The sequence below is a fragment of the Protomyctophum bolini genome, assembly GCF_963924005.1.
Source record: "Protomyctophum bolini genome assembly, chromosome: 4".
In the NCBI taxonomy this organism is placed as follows: domain Eukaryota; kingdom Metazoa; phylum Chordata; class Actinopteri; order Myctophiformes; family Myctophidae; genus Protomyctophum; species Protomyctophum bolini.
Window position 1 is genome coordinate 50,126,220 of NC_137865.1, and position 20,000 is coordinate 50,146,219.

The 20,000-nt window shown below is 44.0% G+C and overlaps 1 protein-coding gene across 1 annotated transcript in view; it reads right to left on the reverse strand.

Annotated features, from left to right (window-relative positions):
• Positions 1 to 20,000, reverse strand: part of LOC308314659 (protein O-mannosyl-transferase TMTC2-like) — a 257,266-nt gene that overhangs the window by 59,155 nt on the left and 178,111 nt on the right. Inside the window, exons 4-6 of the mRNA XM_080762291.1 lie at positions 7,145 to 7,446; positions 5,452 to 6,119; positions 1,315 to 1,429 (exon numbers count right to left, since the gene is read on the reverse strand). Coding sequence (XP_080618417.1) covers positions 1,315 to 1,429; positions 5,452 to 6,119; positions 7,145 to 7,446 — 1,085 coding nt within the window. The remainder of the gene's footprint in view (positions 1 to 1,314; positions 1,430 to 5,451; positions 6,120 to 7,144; positions 7,447 to 20,000) is intronic.

Below are 20,000 nucleotides of genomic sequence, written 5' to 3' on the forward strand. Positions count from 1 at the left end.
TAATCATTGTGTATATTCCTGCACTATACCTGCATCGAGTGACCTTGGTACATACAGTAGAAATTGATCTATTGAAGATTCTGACCTTCAAATGTATACATCATTTTTGTTTTGATTGTATTGTTGTATTGTTCTTTCTGCTTTGGCAATGTAAACGTTATGTTTTCTCATGCCAATAAAGCCCTTTGAATTGAATTGAATTGTATACAAAATAAAGGAAATCAAGGGAAGTAATAACGATAGAAATTATAGAGCGTCGCAGTCCCGCCCCCTTTCGTGACGACGTGTCGTGAGACCCAGAAGTGAATTCCACCGTTCATTTTCTCCAAAGCTTTTCAAAAAGTATTTATTCAAAGACTTTAAGAGCCATTTGAGCCACCATATTGTTTGCCATGATTCCTGTCAATTTGCCCAATCTATGTTGCCATGGTTACAGGGACGGAGGGTATTTAACCCTGGCCCTAATTAGTCTCAGGTGTTGCCAGTGGCAGAGGTAAACCAGTTTCTGACTGTGTTCATCATGAGGGCTGATGATCTGTAGCCAATCCTGTGCGTTTGATGGTTTACATTAGGTTTATTTTGTATGACAAAGTATAGGACTTTAAGCAGCTAATAAATATAGTTTAATTTCTACTCAACGGACATCTTTGGACATCAGTTATTTGATCACACGTCTGAACTTCCTCGGCAACGAGTATCACCCAAGTATAGGGACTTGGGCGTTACAAAGACGTTGTGACAAATCATGACAAATCATGACAAATCATGACAAATCAGTGACAACAAGCAACATTTTGGGCCGAACAAATAATTACAAAGAAGAACAACAACAAACAAAGGTTTTGTTCGGCCGGAAACATTGTGTTTGTTGTCATGATTTGTCACAACGCCTTTAAATAAATACCTTTTGTTGTCATGATTTGTCACAACTGGAGTTGGCTTTGTACGAAGCTTAAAAAGGTCTTTAAATAAATACTTTTTGAAAGGTCTAATGAGGAAAATGAACGGGGGATTAATTTCCTGGGGCTCTGGTAGGGAGGGGGCGGGACTGCGACGCTCTATCGTATCCCTAAATCAGAGCTATCAAAAATAATGTAATTACAAAAAAAGAAGCTTGTAAATGGCTGCTACCGTACCATGCCAAACATTTCGGCCATCGTGCATGAGGTGGGAGTGGGGAGTGTAGGAACTGATGTCACCTTTATACTGCCTTGATTGACAGTTGACATGGGTTGCCATTTGCGGGTTGCCATGTTGGCTGGGTTACATCTAGGGTTACATGTTCATAATGTAAACATAATGTAAAACACTCACAGGTTATACAGCATGTCGGCCATGTTCCTGCGGTAGTACAGGGCGTTCCTGTACGCCTGCTCTGCCTCCTCCATCTTGCCCTGGTTCTTCAGGACGTTACCCAGGTTGCCCCACGCTGTGACAGGGCAGGGCAAGGAGAACACAGAGTTATTACCCCAATACCCAGGTTACCCCACACTGAACAGGGCAGGGCAGGGAGAACAAAGGGTTATTACCCCAATACCCAGGTTGCCCCACGCTGAACAGGGCAAGGCAGGGAGAACAAAGGGTTATTACCCCAATACCCAGGTTGCCCCACGCTGTGACAGGGAGAACACAGAGTTATTACCCCATTACCCAGGTTACCCCACGCTGAACAGGGAGAACACAGAGTTATTACCCCAATACCCAGGTTACCCCACGCTGTGACAGGGCAGGGCAGGGAGAACACAGAGTTATTACCCCAATACCCAGGTTGCCCCACGCTGTGACAGGGCAGGGCAGGGAGAACAAAGGGTCAGTCCAACAGATTATGTGGAACATTTTCAAGACAGAAAGTGTTTGAGCACGCTGACGTGACACAAGTGGGTGGTTTTAATTCTTCATTGTTCTTGTTTTGTTTAGTTTTTTTTGCCACATGCTGCAGTGGGTGGTTTTAATTGTCCATTGTTGTTGGGGTTCTTTATTTTTTTTTGCCACATGCTGCAGTGGATTAGGTTTGTTTTAATGCCCAGAGGTCAACTAGGTATTAGTTTAAGTAGCGTTTAAGTGGTTAAACGCCGATACATACAGTGTAGAGAAATTAATACAGACAGGAAAGTACAGTACAGAAAAGTACTGTACACTGCTTGCTAATATACTCTCAGTAGAAGCAGGATTTAGGACTCCAGCAGACTGGATTACTGCAATGCTCTGATCACAGGACTTTCAAACAAATAAGCTCTTCGTCAACTCCAACTAATTCAGAATGCTGCTGCTAAGAGTCCTGACAAAAACTTAGAAAATATGACCATATTACACCAATCCTAAAATCCTTTACATTGGCTACCAAGTGTCCCAGATAATTGATTTTAAAATGTTATTACTTGTCTATAAATCTGTTTGTGGCTTTGGGCCTTGTAGCTACATCTCAGACATGCTGAAGCCATATTATGAGCCCTCCAGAACCCTTAGGTCATCTGAGGCTGGCCTACTGATAGTTCACCCGATAGCTGGAACAAAACATGGTGAAGCAGCATTCCACCATTATGCACCACAAACCTGGAATAGCATTCCAGGTTACATTAGGAAATCCCCCAACCATAGCCGTTTTTAAAGGTATATTCAGTGATTTCACTTAATTAAAATATCACTTATTTTTTTGTTTTGTTGTGATAATCCTCTCTACTATAGAGTGTGCTGACCATATAAGGAGTTCCTCCTTAGGTTTTATTTTTGGTTCTCTATCCTGATTGGATGAAAGCTTGGGTTCCAAGGCAAAAACAAAACCTAAGGTTTTTTGAGTGAAATCACTGAATATACCTTTAAGTCAAATTTATAAACGTATTTATTTAACATGGCATATCCCAATTAACTGTGTTTCTATTAAAGGTGGGAGTATCTGTTGTAATGTAATGTAATTGTTATCTATTATAATCTGTATTCATTTTAAAGTGCACTGTTGCACTCTGTGTTTGTTTTTATTCTGTAAATCACTTTGAATTGCCTTGAGTATGAAAGGTGTTATATAAATACAATTGGCTTGCCTTGCCTAGGAGGATTGATTACATTTTAATATCTTGTTGTCAATAATACCCATCTCTGTGTCGAAGACACATCTTTATCGACTAGCTTTTTAGCTTTGATAGAGAGTTATAATGATAATATTATTATGTGTGGCAGTTATGTTATGTTAAACAGATAAACGCCACTAAACTCGACATAGACAGCCAGGATCAATCATACACAAATGTTAATTAATAACTTGGGATAAACTTCACACAAATAAAGTCAATGTGTCTTAGCTGTGTCGTGACAGTATGGGGGAATTGTGACTTAACCCATTTTGGCCGGGAACCCCTTTTGGTGTTAGCATTATGTTATGCTTTAGCTGTTGAAAAACAGCAGATCTACAAGCTCGTAGCGCGCCACCGAGTGGCGCGCTACGAGCTTGTAGGTCTGCTATTTTTTGAAAAATCGAAGAACGACTGACATAGAAACATAGCTTTTTCAAGAAAACTGTCAGGATGTAGAAGACATTTATATAATCTGATCTCAGGTCAGAATGGGTTAACCCAGCTGTACAAACTCATGTAAAAAAGGAGTGCTGATTTAAATCAGACCCTGTTGGGTCCTGTTTTTTAACACTCTCAGAGTTCTGCTCCAAAGTGTTGCTTTGCACGTTGCTTAGCGGGTTCTAACGTCGGCTTCACTCTCTGTCTCTGATCTGTGAGATCTACAGAACTCCAACTGAACGAGCACAGAGTTGGACCTGTGAACAGAACCTGTCTCTGATCTGTGAGATCTACAGAACTCCAACTGAACGAGCACAGAGTTGGACCTGTGAACAGAACCTGTCTCTGTGTTCGGCTTCGTCAAGAAGAAGTGAAGTGACATTTTTTTCTTTTCTTTTCTTTTTAAAAAGTTCACACTGAATAATTCAGTGCTGCTGAAAACAGTCTGGGAGCAATGATACACATTATCACATCCAACATGGGGGGGGGGGGGGGGGGGAGAGAGAGAGAGAGAGAGAGAGAGAGAGAGAGAGAGAGAGAGAGAGAGAGAGACAATTCAAATCTGTAATCATGAGTAACTATCAGCACTAATTAGTATTCATCACCGGTGTCATTTTTCACTTCGTTGTTCTGTCCCCTGTCGATCTGTTCCTGTACTGTATTGTATTGTATTGTTGCGAACGCAGTGAGCACTTACTATGAGACCTAGCAGATCATGTCTGTCTGTCTGTCCGTGTGTCTGTGTGTCTGTCCCGCTCTCCAAATATGGAGTGTGTTGCATCAGCAATCACTCAGCTCCATATATGGGCACAAAAGGGGCCAGGTCCACATATACAGTAACAGCGGGACAGACACACAGACAGACAGACATGATCTGCAGGGTCTCAGCTGCGTTCGCTTCCCGCGTTTGCGCGTCTTACTGGTATTTATCACCGGTGTCATTTTTTACTTCACTTTGCCGTTGTTCTGTCCCCTGTACCATGTCGATCTGTTCCTGTGTTGTGTTTGTGTTTGTGTTGTGTTGTGTTGTGTTGTGTTGTGTTGTGTTGTGTTGTGTTGTGTTGTGTTGTGTTGTGTTGTGTTGTGTTGTGTTGTGTTGTGTTGTGTCGTGTCGTGTCGTGTCGTGTCGTGTCGTGTCGCGTCGCGTCGCGGTGCGTTGCGTTGCGGTGCGTTGCGGTGCGGTGCGTTGCGTTGCGGTGCGTTGCGGTGCGGTGCGTTGCGTTGTATTGTACTGTATTGTGTATGGTCATGGTGTTGGGTGCTGCACATATGCACACATGGCATCAACGCATGGTGTCGTGTTGTGTTGTGTTGCGTTGCGGTGCGTTGCGTTGTATTGTATTGTACTGTATTGTGTATGGTCATGGTGTTGGGTGCTGCACATATGCACACATGGCATCAACGCATGGTGTCGTGTTGTGTTGTGTTGCGTTGCGGTGCGTTGCGTTGTATTGTACTGTATTGTGTATGGTCATGGTGTTGGGTGCTGCACATATGCACACATGGCATCAACGCATGGTGTCGTGTTGTGTTGTGTTGCGTTGCGGTGCGTTGTATTGTACTGTATTGTGTATGGTCATGGTGTTGGGTGCTGCACATATGCACACATGGCATCAACGCATGGTGTCGTGTTGTGTTGTGTTGCGTTGCGTTGCGTTGTATTGTACTGTATTGTGTATGGTCATGGTGTTGGGTGCTGCACATATGCACACATGGCATCAACGCATGGTGTCGTGTGCACACTATTCATTTTCATTCATATCATTCATTTCTTTAAGAGCCTGCCCTGCAGGGACTACAGATGGAATTTAGCTTTGGCTTAACTCTGTCCCATTTACATTGATGTGAAAACTGACATGTTGATTAATGAGCTTTGTCCTTAATAAAAAGAAATAAATAAAAACAGAGAGAGAGAGAGAGAGAGAGAGAGAGAGAGAGGCATTACCTTTAGCAGGGTTGACATAAATCCCCGACTTGTAGAGCATCTCTTCGTTGCGCCAGTCCCGGTTCCTCAGAACCGTCTTCACGCCGAACAGCAGAACCAGGGCAGCGGCGCCGCAGTACAGCACCAGCACCGTGGCCCGGGAGGACGAGGACCGGCAGGACCGGTCCGACCGGGCCGAGCACTGGACCCGCACGTAGAGGCAGCGCATGCCCAGCGCGGCCAACAAACAGAACCCCATGCTGGGGATGTACAGAACCCGCTCGGCGATCACGAAGCCCACGTAGAAGAACAGGTTGGTGGCGGGCAGGAAGGGGATGGCCAGCATGCCCAGAGAGAACAGCGCCACCGTCTCGCTGGCGGGGAGGAGCAGCGGAGGAGGAGGAGGGGGAGGAGTCCTCGCCTCACAGGGGGCACCGTTTTGCACGGTGGCGCCACCGTGAGGCTCCACGTGGGAATCGTCCGTGTGCTCCCGGTCGCCGCTGTGCGCGTAGCCGTTGGCGTTCCCGTTCCCGTTGTTGTTCTTCCCGTTGGCGATGACGGCGTGGTGGTGGTGTTGGTGCGCTTTGCCGTTGCCGTTGGTGTCCCTGCTGGTGTGTTTTTGGGGCGCCGCCCCCTGCTGCTGTGTGCGTGTATTACTCCGGAGACCCAACCACGCCAGGAGCAGGAACCTGTAATGGGAATTTTAGAATGCTACAGTAACTACAGTGCCAGATATTATATGCGTTATTGTGTATTTATCTTCCTTCCATTAAGTCTCTTTGCTCAACAATGTGCTCAGTCTAATTCATGCAGCGGTCATTAATCTAACAGCTGACTTAATTGACTCCTCCACGCTGTCAGCTAAAGGTATACTTATTTATTTGAGTGTCGCCCTTATGTTTGGCGCAGATCCGTATATGGACATTACGTGACTTTAAGGACTGTCTGTGAATAGGGTTGAGGAGGCTTGCGCCGAGAGGGGCTGGTGGAACAGGCAAGGATGAGGAGGCCTGTTCCTCACTCTCTGTATGTTGTTACTCTGCTGAATCTTCTTAAAGGACCACTTCACCACTTTTCAACCTATCTTCATATAATAGGTCCTCACTAATAATCATGAAAAAATGGCACGATTTTTTTCTATTCAGTCTGTGTCTCATAGGAGGGCTGTGGGCAGTTTAGAAACAGTCTTCCAGTGACATCATCATTAGGCAGATTTTGTTTTTTTAAACAAGATTTTTTTACAAAAATATTTAGATTTTCTCAACACTTTGTCATTCCTTCATCTTTGGGAAGATTATTTAATCTACAACAAACCCCAGATAGAGGGCCTTTCTGTGTGGAGTTTGCATGTTCTCCCCGTGTCCCCTAGGGTAGGTACCCTCACAAAAAACATGCAGTAATCCTGGTCTCTAAACTACCTCCCCCTGGCCAGCCGGGGCGCCTGATGGAGGGGAAAGGAACTGGTTGGAATAACGTGTTCCTTCCACACGCTACGTCCAACCAGGGAAACTCCCCCCTGTCAGGTGTAAAGGAGCAACTTGGACACTCAGGCATGAAGGAAGCATGAGTTCAAGTCCGTTGCTCTTCCCTTGTCCCCCATATATGGGGACTAGGTTGGTGGAGGGTGTGTAGAGCCCAGGATCACATTAGATGATTGACACAGGGGTGAAAAATGGGTTACAAAATCGTGGGATAAAAAATATATTAAACAAACCCCAGGTAGAAAGCCGCCGTGTGGGCGTTCCTCCAGTCCGCCAGCCCGCGGACCAGCGGCACGGCGTCCATGGACCAGTCGAAGCTGAGCGTGTCGGGGCAGAGGAGGAGCCAGACGTTGGCGGCGGGCAGGTGCAGGAAGGTGAGGGCGCGGGCGAGGAGGGAGGGGTGGTCCGCCGCCGGGTTGTCGGAGTTGGAGAAGTGTGGCGGCGCGTTGCCCATCCAGTAGAGGCGCGCGGCCAGCAGGGCGGCGCCCCAGGAGGCCAGCAGCAACACGCTGAGCAGCAGGTGGACATTCTTCCTCTGGAAGGGGCAGAAAAAACACACAAAAACACAAAGTCAAGCTTCGACTCAAATCGACTGGAAAGGAAAGTGGAGCGAGAGAGCTAGAGAGAGAGAGAGAGAGAGAGAGAGAGAGAGAGAGAGAGAGAGAGAGAGAGAGAGAGAGAGAGAGAGAGAGAGAGAGAGAGAGAGAGAGAGAGAGAGAGAGAGAGAGAAAAAAGGAAAAGGAATAATATTATCCCATTTTGGCCCGGAAACCCCTTTTGGTGTTTTTAAGCGTTATGTTATGCTTTAGCTGTTGAAAAATAGCAGATCTACAAGCTCATAGTGTGGCACTCGGTGCCGAGCTTGTATATGTCTGCTATTTTTGAAAAACCTGTGAAAATGCGGTACAAATCTTTGAATATATATATATTCTTTCAGAGCGGAACGTTTTTAACTAAAATCTTTGCTTCTGGGGAGGGGGTCCCTGGAACAACATATATTCAGATGGGGGTCGGCTGCCAAATACAGATAATTCTGGGGGTCCTTGACGTGAATTAGTTTGAGAACCACAGACACACAAACATGAGGTATTTCAGAAAACTGTCGTCAGGCTTAAATGGGTTATGAGAGCGTCAAGCAGCCAAAGTCAGTTTTCTGCTTGGTTTGTGACGGCTTGGAGAGTCTCGGACGTTTCTCTGCGTTTGATTCCCCGTCCAGACCCGTGTCAGTAAATCGAGCGTGGGATTGAATGGAATGTTGATTTGTGTGACCTCACTTCAACTGGAACAACAACTCCACAATGAAAACTGGGAAAACTACTGTAACATAGCAGAATTATGTAACACAATCCGAAAACAAAAGCTGTGTTTCATGCACAATTTAACCCATTCTGGGCGGGAACCCCTTTTGGTGTTATAGCATTACGTTATGCTTTAGCTATTTAAAAATAGCAGATCTACAAGCTCATAGCGCGCCACCGAGTGGCGCGCTACGAGCTTGTAGGTCTGCTGTTTTTGAAAAAAATCGAAGAGCGACTGACGTAGAAGACATTTTTAGAATCTGATCTCAGGTCAGAATGGAAAACTGTCAGGACGTAGAAGACATTTTTAGAATCTGATCTCAGGTCAGAATGGAAAACTGTCAGGATGTAGAAGACATTTTTAGAATCTGATCTCAGGTCAGAATGGAAAACTGTCAGGATGTAGAAGACATTTTTAGAATCTGATCTCAGGTCAGAATGGAAAACTGTCAGGATGTAGAAGACATTTTTAGAATCTGATCTCAGGTCAGAATGGAAAACTGTCAGGATGTAGAAGACATTTTTAGAATCTGATCTCAGGTCAGAATGGAAAACTGTCAGGATGTAGAAGACATTTTTAGAATCTGATCTCAGGTCAGAATGGAAAACTGTCAGGATGTAGAAGACATTTTTAGAATCTGATCTCAGGTCAGAATGGAAAACTGTCAGGATGTAGAAGACATTTTTAGAATCTGATCTCAGGTCAGAATGGAAAACTGTCAGGATGTAGAAGACATTTTTAGAATCTGATCTCAGGTCAGAATGGGTTAATCGACCCAAGTGTTACTTAGTAGCTGTGCTTCGAGGGCTAATTCAGCGAGAGAGGGAAATGCAACAGCTTTTAATAGTTTTGGCTGCGATGTGAGCTTTTTATGAACCAACCGAGAAGGGGAAAAAAAGCTAAATGCCCATACAGTGACTTTATCTTTTATGAAAGCCAGAATAATAATCATTCTGACTTCAGTATATTCATTGAGTGCTTGTGAGGGAACAGAGGTGGCACTTCTTACATCATAACTGTCAATGAATGTGCATAATTATTCTGGCAGCTTTACACCTGGTCTCCACAGACTTATCAAAATAAACAAAATCTATGAAACCCTTCAGCATCCAATTTAATTCATCATTCCACAGAGCTGATATTAACTCATTTTGACCTGGGAAGGATTTTTTACCAAATGTCTTCTAACTCCTGACAGTTTTCTGAAAAACCTCATGTTTTCTATGTCAGTGGTTCTCAAAATATTTTAATGTCAGGGACCCCCAAGATTAAATGTAATTGGCCGCCGACCCCCATCTGAAAATATGTTGTTCCAGGGACCCCCCAGAAGCAAAGATTTGAGTTAAAGAATCGCTCTGAAAGAATATATATTCAAACATTTGGGCCACATTTTCACAATTTTCTTTTTAGCAGACCTAAAATAGAGTGCCGCGCTACGAGCTTGTAGATCTGCTATTTTTCAATAGCTTTAAAGTATAACATATAATGCTTGAAACACCAACAGGGGGTTCCCGCCCAGAATGGGTTAAACACTTTCGGCAATCCCACATGGAAATACTTGTCAAAGTAATTATGGCGCGTTTGAATATTTTATTACAAACACAAACAAAACTAAAAAACCCTGGGCATAATTATTCCCCAATGGAATAAATTCCACTATTTAAGATCTACTGATTTTTCTTGTCGTGTTTTTGTTGGAAATAAACCCAAACTCCTGCTTAAAAAAAAACCTTCTAAGTTTCTACATATTGTACACACAGAGGCCTCACCGCCCTACAACACTTGTAGCTGTACAGCTTCAAGTATGTCCACGCATCATACAGATGTCTGATATATTGGTTTTATTTTCCATGCGACTTTCAACTCCTCCAGTCACCAAGACACGGTGAAAACCTTTCAACTCCTCCAGTCACCAAGACACTGTGAAAACCTTTCAACTCCTCCAGTCACCAAGACACTGTGAAAACCTTTCAACTCCTCCAGTCACCAAGACACTGTGAAAACCTTTCAACTCCTCCAGTCACCAAGACACTGTGAAAACCTTTCAACTCCTCCAGTCACCAAGACACTGTGAAAACCTTTCAACTCCTCCAGTCACCAAGACACTGTGAAAACCTTTCAACTCCTCCAGTCACCAAGACACGGTGAAAACCTTTCAACTCCTCCAGTCACCAAGACACTGTGAAAACCTTTCAACTCCTCCAGTCACCAAGACACTGTGAAAACCTTTCAACTCCTCCAGTCACCAAGACACTGTGAAAACCTTTCAACTCCTCCAGTCACCAAGACACGGTGAAAACCTTTCAACTCCTCCAGTCACCAAGACACTGTGAAAACCTTTCAACTCCTCCAGTCACCAAGACACGGTGAAAAATACATTTTAAATAAAGTATTCAGTAATCAAAATTCTTGCCATATTCTTTGAAAACCACTTAGCTATGCTGCGTCTGGAAACCAGGCCAACCTAACCTGCCACAGGAAAGAATAATCGGTGGAGAATGGTCTGGCATTCCTCAATTCAATTTACATTTTGTTCACTCCAGAGTTTGTGGGTGACCAATCAGAACCCATTATTCAGTCAGTGTGAGACGCGGGGCCCAATCACCATGAAGTTATACGAAGTTAGTTACGCCACTGGACGTTAAGGTATCTGTTTGTTTGTTCCGCTCCTTGGAAATAAATCTCTAGAGTTACTTTTATAGAGGAAGAGAGAGGAGTGCAGACCACAAACACAGCGCTCACATCCAGGCCACAATGTACTGTATGTTGAACTGTATCGTGGCCTTTTTCAGAAAATGCTTAGTCTAAATAATTAGTAAAGTCAAAGCGTTGGGATCGCACAGCATGGATTCAGCTTTGTTTGAGCATCTGTAGGAACATCTGTAGGCCCGTTGTTCAGGAGAGGGACGCTGGGCGGGGAGGCTGGTATTGTCACTGCATGTAATCCATGTAATGTATGGTAAATAGCAGTTTTATACAACGTATGATAAAAAGCAAGGCTTTTGCACACCTCCAGGAGACAGGTGTGTATAAGGAGAGGGTACGGTGCCCGACAATGAATAAGGAACAAACACCCGTCCTGCACACTGTCTTCAAATGCAGTGAACCAACTTTTAACCCATTCTGACCTGAGATCAGATTCATACGAGGTTTCCACTGGACACACACTGGTCTGATGAAACCATTCTGACCTGAGATCAGATTCTAAAAAAATGTCAGTCGTTCTTCGATTTAAAAAAAATAGCAGACCTACAAGCTCGTAGCGCGCCACTCGGTGGCGCGCTATGAGCTTGTAGATCTGCTATTTTTCAATAGCTAAAGCATAACATGATGCTAACACCAAAATGGGTTCCCGTTCAGAATGGGTTAATAGGGGAAACAGCAACGTTTGGGCCTATGCGGCCTTCATCAGGCTGTCTTTATGAACGCAAATGAGAAAGCATCCTTTTTTGTATAGGCTGTCTGACCTAATGGTAAGCCTATCGGGTCAAACCAATTAATGACATCACTCACTTAAAGGGGCATTCCACTCATTTTCAACATTTTACTAAATGTCATTAATATACCTTAGAGCTTTTGTGTGGAAATAATAAAAAAAGGCCCCCCATTCGGTGTTTCCTATAGAACTGGAGGTCTGAAAAAAATCATTAACATACATTTTTCTAGGAAACCCAGAACAGGTGGACTTTTTTTTATTATTTCCACACAACACCTCTAAAGGTATATTAATGACATAGTAAAATGTCAAAATTGAGTGGTATATTCCCCTTTAAGGTGACAGGTACTCTCATATGGTCAAATGAGAACAAACAGTCATAAAAGCTCAATACATCAGTGCAAAGCAAATAGAAAAAAGAACATATGATGCAAATCTTTGCATTCATGACGCATCCTATGGGCAGAAATGAAAGCCCTTTTGCACAAGAGCTTCTATAGAGCCCCCACCCCCCTCCCCTCCCTCTCAACATGTGATTCCAATTTGGGGGCTTTGCGGTTTGACTTTAAATGATATATGTTGTTTTTTTTCGGTAAAGAAATAGCCGCCCCCCTCCTCTACCCCCGGTCTAGTAAAACCTGGACTGTTAACATGTCCACCTTCATTCAATCTACTTCAGACTTGAAAGCCGTCAGCGAGACCTCGGTTGTATAATTTGATGTTCCAAGGTCAAAACAGGCAGGCTTTAAAACCAGTGCCACTGAATATGAATTCCCCCCAGAATGCACCACCACACTGCTCGCCTCTCTCTCGCAACGTTTACGAACCGTCCCGTCTTCGGGAGGACATTCAAAATGATTGATTTAAGAGCGCCGTGACGGTCCCAGGTCAGAGGTCAGAGGAAGGGGGGGGCTCACGGGTCACTGTGGAACAAACAAGCTTCACACAGAGCGGCTGAACGGACGGACGGACGCAGCTTAGGTTATTATAGCAGACCTGGGGTCAGATTTAAAAGGCCCACTTCCTGTGGCAACAGAGGTTAATACCAACGCCATGCATCACTATTATCCCATTCTGACCTGAGATCAGATTCATACGAGGTTTCCACTGGACACACACTGGTCTGATTATAACCCATTCTGACCTGAGATCAGATTCTAAAAAAATGTCAGTCGTTCTTCGATTTTTCAAAAATAGCAGACCTACAAGCTCATAGCGCGCCACTCGGTGGCGCGCTATGAGCTTGTAGATCTGCTATTTTTCAATAGCTAAAAGCACGACATGATGCCAACACCGAAATGGGTTCCCGGTCAGAATGGGTTATTAGCCGTTATAGTGACATGATGGAATGTTTCAGCTGAAACACAGAGCTGCTGCTGCTGCTGCTTCAAAAGGATGTATCATTCATTGTAGTTTCTTACTATTATTACTATATTACTATAAACGCTCATGCAAAACAATGCATTCACAATCAATGAGATTAACTTAATGTTTCTCTTCACCAAAAGTTCTCCAGCAATGCTGAAAACCAAATTAAACGTATCTTAATGCTGACCTATAGAGCACCGAAGTCTGACATCACTTTCAGTAGAGGGCGTCAGTCCCCAGGTTCATGTATTTGTTTAGTTGCATTGAAATCCCCATTGAAGCGATTTTAGATCGCCTCATATAACAACTGTGTTTGAAAAATAAACATGTCACCCCGGCCGCTTCACTCATATGGATATGAAGAATCAACTGACTGAGAGAAAACGCTAATGTTACTGCTGCTGAATTAGTTAGATTTTCGCTAGAAGCAGACTGTATCATATATGAGTGACTGACTGTTGCAAACGATACAGAGACACCTCCCTGACAATAACGCCGAGACAGCTTGTTTATTTTTGGACCACAACGCTTATAGTAGACGATTATTAAGATCACCCCATGTTATTCTCCATAGAGAAATTACTTCCGCGAACCAGGGGAATCGTCGAGATGAGCGAGTTACGTCAGGACTTCGGTGCTCTATAGTGACAGTGATCCTGACGGAACAACTTCTCCATCTTGTTGCTATACTCTGCTTGTCTATAGTTCAATACCCTGTTTTGTGTGTTTTGTAACCGTTTGTTTTGTGTTTTGTTTTCCTTTTTAATTTTCTGTTAACCCATTCTGAACTGGAACCCATTTTGGTGTCAGCATCATGTTATGCTTTAGCTATTGAAAAACAGCAGATCTACAAGCTCATAGCGCGCCACCGAGTGGCGCGCTACGAGCTTGTAGGTCTGCTATTTTAGAAAAATCGAAGAACGACTGACATTTTTAGAATCTGATCTCAGGTCAGAATGGGTTCATCGGTCCAGTGTGTGTCCATGTGGAAACCTCGTGTGAATCTGATCTCAGGTCAGAATGGGTTAATTACCTTGTATTGATTGTGTGTTTGTGGACCCTCTCGAAAACGAGATATTGGGCTGTATTTTGCGTGTCTTAAGTACCAGGTCTTATTCCCTAAGTACCAGGTCTTATTCCCTAACTTGAGTAAACTAAAGACCTGGAGGCGTGGTGGTCAATGCCATTTGGCTATTCTGAGTGTCCAAAGAGCATTGATCACGCCTCCAGGTCTTTAGTTTACTCAAGTTAGGGAATAAGACCTGGTACTTAAGACACGCAAAATACAGCCCTGAAGTATCTCAAGGGGGTATTCCAAATTAAAGAATTTCAATCGTCATTTTAGACAAAAATAAAACAGATGAACCGGGAGGATTCGAGTTAGAGCGCAATCATTTCATCATCCAGTGCTGGGGGAAAAAAAAGTATAGTATTCACATGTTGTACTTGAGTAGAAGTATCAATAGTGCAATAGAGGGTATATGCGCGTGACATCATCATCAAACACGGAAGTTATGCAGGAACGCCCACTGAGTGGCAAAAAACTACTTCCTGGCCTCGACAGCCCAGACATCCACACAGAAATGTCCTGTCTGACTGCATTAAACGACATTAAACAACGTTAAACTATGTTAAACTCACTTTGCATGTTGCTTTGCCACTCGAATCACACAAACGCACCGAGCTGGCCATAGGGTGGCGCTAGCTCCCCTCAAAGAGCCAGAATGCAAAATGCTTGTCATTCAGCCTCACTTTGAGTTGCTCAGTGGACTGTCTCTCACACAGCGATATGGAGAAGAATATCACACCCGCGTGACGTGAGCGGCACCGTTGTCACCATACTGTACATCACATTCCGTGCACACACACACACACACACACACACACACACACACACACACACACACACACACACACAGCCTCAAAATACAACACAGCTCAGTGTTAGGGAACCCTGTAGCGTGTGGAATACCCATAGACCCATAGATCCATAGACCCATAGATCCATAGACCCCAAGGTAGCCGCAATTAAGTAATAAATATAGCAATAGAGTTCAAAGGGTGCAGATGAAGAACAGCTGCACTAATTGGCGTCGTTAAGGCGTGCATGGCAACAGTTTGTGTCTCGTGTGATTTCACACCAGAGGATATAAGAGGATGCACCGTGTTGAAAATGACTGTAGACGTCGAGAGAGAGAAGAGAGCGAGACAGACAGACAGACAGACAGACAGACAGACAGACAGACAGACAGACAGACAGACAGACAGACAGACAGACAGACAGAGTGATGTTGTCTTGGACCGTTTCCAAAGCAGGAGGACCAAAGCGACACGGTCATGCTGCTGTAGCAGTGAGGAACAAACTGTATTCCTTTGGAGGCTGCTGTGGTGGAGGGACGTTCAACAACATGGAACAGATGTATGTCCATGTCTTCAACACAGTGTCTTTATGCTGGAAGAAGTTACCTCCAGTGGAACCAGGAAGAGTATTCGGTGACTTTGAGGTTCCATCCAAGCGCTTCAGCCACACAGCTGTGTTGGTTGAAGATACAGTCTACATCTGGGGAGGGTGGCGTGACTGCAATGTGCTTTATGCATTTGATGTTGACTCCCACAGATGGTTCCAACCCAGAGTTTCTGGGACTATTCCAGAGGAGAGGAGCTTCCACTCAGCCTGTGTGTTGGAGAAGGTCATGTTTATCCATGGAGGAGAAACCAAGGTGACTGGATACACTAATGACATGTACAAGTTGGACACCAGCACAATGGTCTGGACTTTAATTAACACCAGAGGAACTCCACCTCCTGATTCACACAGTCACTCTGCCACCATCATTGGTACCAAGATGTTTGTATTTGGGGGCCATGGGGTCCAGGAGGTCTACAACACCATCAGAGTGTTTGACACAGAGACAAACGCCTGGCTGAACACACCTTCTGCACAACTTCTACCAGAAGATCGCTGGAGGCATTCAGCATTTACCTACAATGGAGAGCTGTACATATTTGGAGGCCAGAACGGTAACCAGACCTTCAATGATGTGTGGAAATTCAGTCCAGAGACCTTCTCCTGGAAGAAGGTTGAGCCCAAGGGGAAAGGACCATGTCCAATGCGTGGTATGTGCTGTTGCATTGTGGGAGATCATATCATCCTCTTTGGAGGATACAAAAGAGATTACACTATCTCTGAGCTGTTCATCTTAGACTTGAGTCCTTGTCTTAAGACGTTATGCAAGCTAGAAGTTATTCAGTACGCTCTGGACCAATCAGAACTCCCACACGACATCAGGTGGGAACTGGCAGCCATGGCAACCAACGACAACAACAATAACAACCGAGACCACATTCCAGACGAAGGAACAGCAGAAAGATCAAGAAATGATGGATCAACATCTCATCCCACCTGATGGTGAGCCACCTCTCAGCATCACTTACTGAGATTCAAACCTCAGGAGACTCCTTCTCTCCAGACAGGCTCTCTAACCATTCAGCTAGGCATCAAACAATGACAATTGTTCTATGATCTTTTTTTATTTAAAGGACCAAGCAGTCCTGGAAGGACTTGGTCCTTTGTTATTGTTAATTGTGTTTTTCCTTCTCCTTCTGCCAAAAAATGGCAGTTTTAGCAAAACTTAAAAAAAAAAAAAAAAAAAAAAAAAAAGATTATCGGCCTACAGAAAAAACAAAAATCTTAACACATCAAATGCGCGAAACGTATCTATACGTTTTCATGTTTTTTTTTATTGATTACTGTACTTCATCTTTATATGCGCCCGGACAACATAGAAAGTAACACCGATCGGCTCTACAAATATCCGGTATGTGATCCGGGAGTTAAAAGCCCCCCTCCTGAAAAGAGGCCGCCCCTGCCCGGCATAGACCAACGCAGATGTCAGGGGATCTAAAATGGACGTACCCATGCTCTAGTGTGTGTGAATACACTCGATTCCCCCTCCCCTCCTGTTTCTACATGGTTTCTCCCAAGGGCCCACTTTCACTGTGCCTTCAACTGCCATCCACCTCTCTCATTCTCGGAAAAAGATATAACGCAGCCGTGTAAGCATCGATTTGCCCTCTGCCGATCGGCATTTCATAACGTTTGCCGATATAACGTTTATATGCATATATAATCGCCAGAATAATCTGCAACGATCGGCATTTCATAACGTTTGCAACACACATGGAGTCAGTCATGGACAGATTGCACGAAACGAATCAAATTATCGAGGGACCGCCATGATCAACTGGCCGCTTTACATGTCTTTTGTTGGAGATCGCCAGCCATAGCGTCTTCGCCGCCAGCCAATGCAGCCGTCACTATCGCTTGTGTGAATGTAACCTTTGTATTCATTATAATTGCAGTGATAAGACCGCAATGAAGGCGTCTGGGACGTCATCGACCCGTTGGTAATGTATAACGAATACACATGTCCTCATCCTAAACTGCGGAAGCCATCGATCGAGTTGTCATTTTGTCGATATCACAGCCGGGCGTCACAGCGTCTCTCTCGATGCCGTGGATCTGATCGCTGATCGCTCCTACGTGCTTCAGTGCTTCTTTGCCCAAACATGTCCAGAGTCCAGACATGTCAACCACTAACGTCACCGATCCAGTAACACGTCTCACCGTCGTGACTATCGTTCTGAAACGATCGGTGGAAGGTAGCCTACACTGATCAAGACTTTTGTTGCCCCCCCCCCCCCCCCCCCCTGTTACTGCGATTGAGACAATGATCAGAATCAGATATGTGCGCATAATCATCATCATGAAGTTATCATCATAGCGAGTTATAAAGGTTTAAAGTCACAGACATTGCCAGGCAGATATAAAAATAAACATAAATAAATTATTAGCATATACATACTATACACACTGAATGAAAGCCCTGAATGTCTACTTTTAGGAGGAAAACAAATACACATTGATCCCATGTACAGTTTGTCAGTAGGCTATTGAATGCAGTTGTTCAGGTCCATGCCTTGTCTAAAATTATCTTTTTCAGAGAGAAGGCATGGACCTGAACAACTAAATATTCACAAAATAAGGCCTATAGCGACATGTACATACTATATACCGTATGAAACAGAAGACTCTCTGCTTTCATAAGAAAAAACTAATACTGTAATAATAATAAAAATCACACCCCTGTGAAGTGAGCAGTGCAATGTTGTGAAGTGAGCAGTGCAACATTGCACTGCTCACTTCACAGGGGTGTGATTTTTATTATTATTACAGTATTAGTTATTTTCTTATGAAAGCAGAGAGTCTTCCGTTTCATACGGTATTATAGTATGTACATGTCGCTATAGGCCTTATTTTGTGAATATTTAGTTGTTCATGTCCATGCCTTGTCTAAAATTCTCTTTTTCAGAGAGAACTTTAGAGAAGGCCCATATGGACCTGAAGAACTATTATTCACAACATAAGGCATATATCATATCATCAAAATAAGGCGCTATATCAGCTTGTAGGTCTGCTATTTTAGAAAAAATCGTGAAAATGTGGCACAAATCTTTGCATATATATTCTTTCAGAGAGCACAGAGAGTAGATCTTCTATTTATTTTTTTAAATGTGCATGTGTGTGTACATTTTTTAAATCTTTGAATACATGCTTTCATGCAGAGAACGTTTTTAACTCAAATCTTTGCTTCTGGGGAGGGGTGTCCCTGGAACTACATGTTTTCAGATGAAGGGGTCGGCGGCCATAATTCCACATATTCCTGGAATATATATTCAAAGATTTGCACCACATTTTCACGATTTCAAAGAAAAAAAATTAGCAGACCTACGAGCTTGTAGATCTGCTGTTTTTTTCAATAGCTAAAGTATAACAATGCTTAAAACACCAAAAGGGGTTCCTGCCCAAAATGGGTTAAGAAAGTTAAAAAAAAAAAATCCCAAGGTGGTATACACTTTAACCCATTCTGAACGGGAACCCATTTTGGTGTTGGCATCATGTTATGCTTTAGCTATTGAATTTTTTTTCAAAAATAGCAGACCTACAAGCTCGTAGCGCGCCACTCGGTGGCGCGCTATGAGCTTGTAGATCTGCTATTTTTCAAAAATCGAAGAACGACTGACATTTTTTAGAATCTGATCTCAGGTCAGAATGGGTTAATCAGACCAGTGTGTGTCCAGTGGAAACCTCGTGTGAATCTGATCTCAGGTCAGAATGGGTTAACAAGCATTTCTTTCAGGGAAGTGACACTGAGCCAACAACGCTAATGGATTTCAGAATGAGGTAACACTGAAGAACACTGCGAGTTGTATTACTGTTCTTGAAATATGACATGGCATAAAAGACAAAGACAAAGAAATAACCCAGATTTATGCTTTTCTGCACTAGATGTAAATCACGGGAGAATCTATTGGCGGCAACGACGGAATCAATCGCTCTTAAGTATCCCTCTGTCTCCCTCAGCCCTACACGCTCATCTGAACTGCATATGAACTCAAATTCAAACTAACACAAATCCTCACCATGGTTTACTTCATGCTCAATCCATCCATACAATGATTATAAAAGCAGCACGGGTGGAATAAAGCGCCGTATATCCTCTCCACTTCTGAATGTAAACAAGTGGGCAGACGTTACTGTACAATACAGTACAGTACGCTGAGAACCAGGACAGTGTGGAGTCTGTGGACTCAGCGGTTCTGTGAGGCCTGCAGGCTGTTGGCCCGGAGGAGGAGGCCGAGACAGAGAGGTCAGTGGTTCTGTGAGGTTCTGTGAGGCCTGCAGGCTGTTGGCCAGGAGGAGGCCGAGACAGAGAGGTCAGTGGTTCTGTGAGGTTCTGTGAGGTTCTGTGAGGCCTGCAGGCTGTTGGCCCAGAGGAGGCCGAGACAGAGAGGTCAGTGGTTCTGTGAGGTTCTGTGAGGTTCTGTGAGGCCTGCAGGCTGTTGGCCCAGAGGAGGCCGAGACAGAGAGGTCAGTGGTTCTGTGAGGTTCTGTGAGGCCTGCAGGCTGTTGGCCCAGAGGAGTC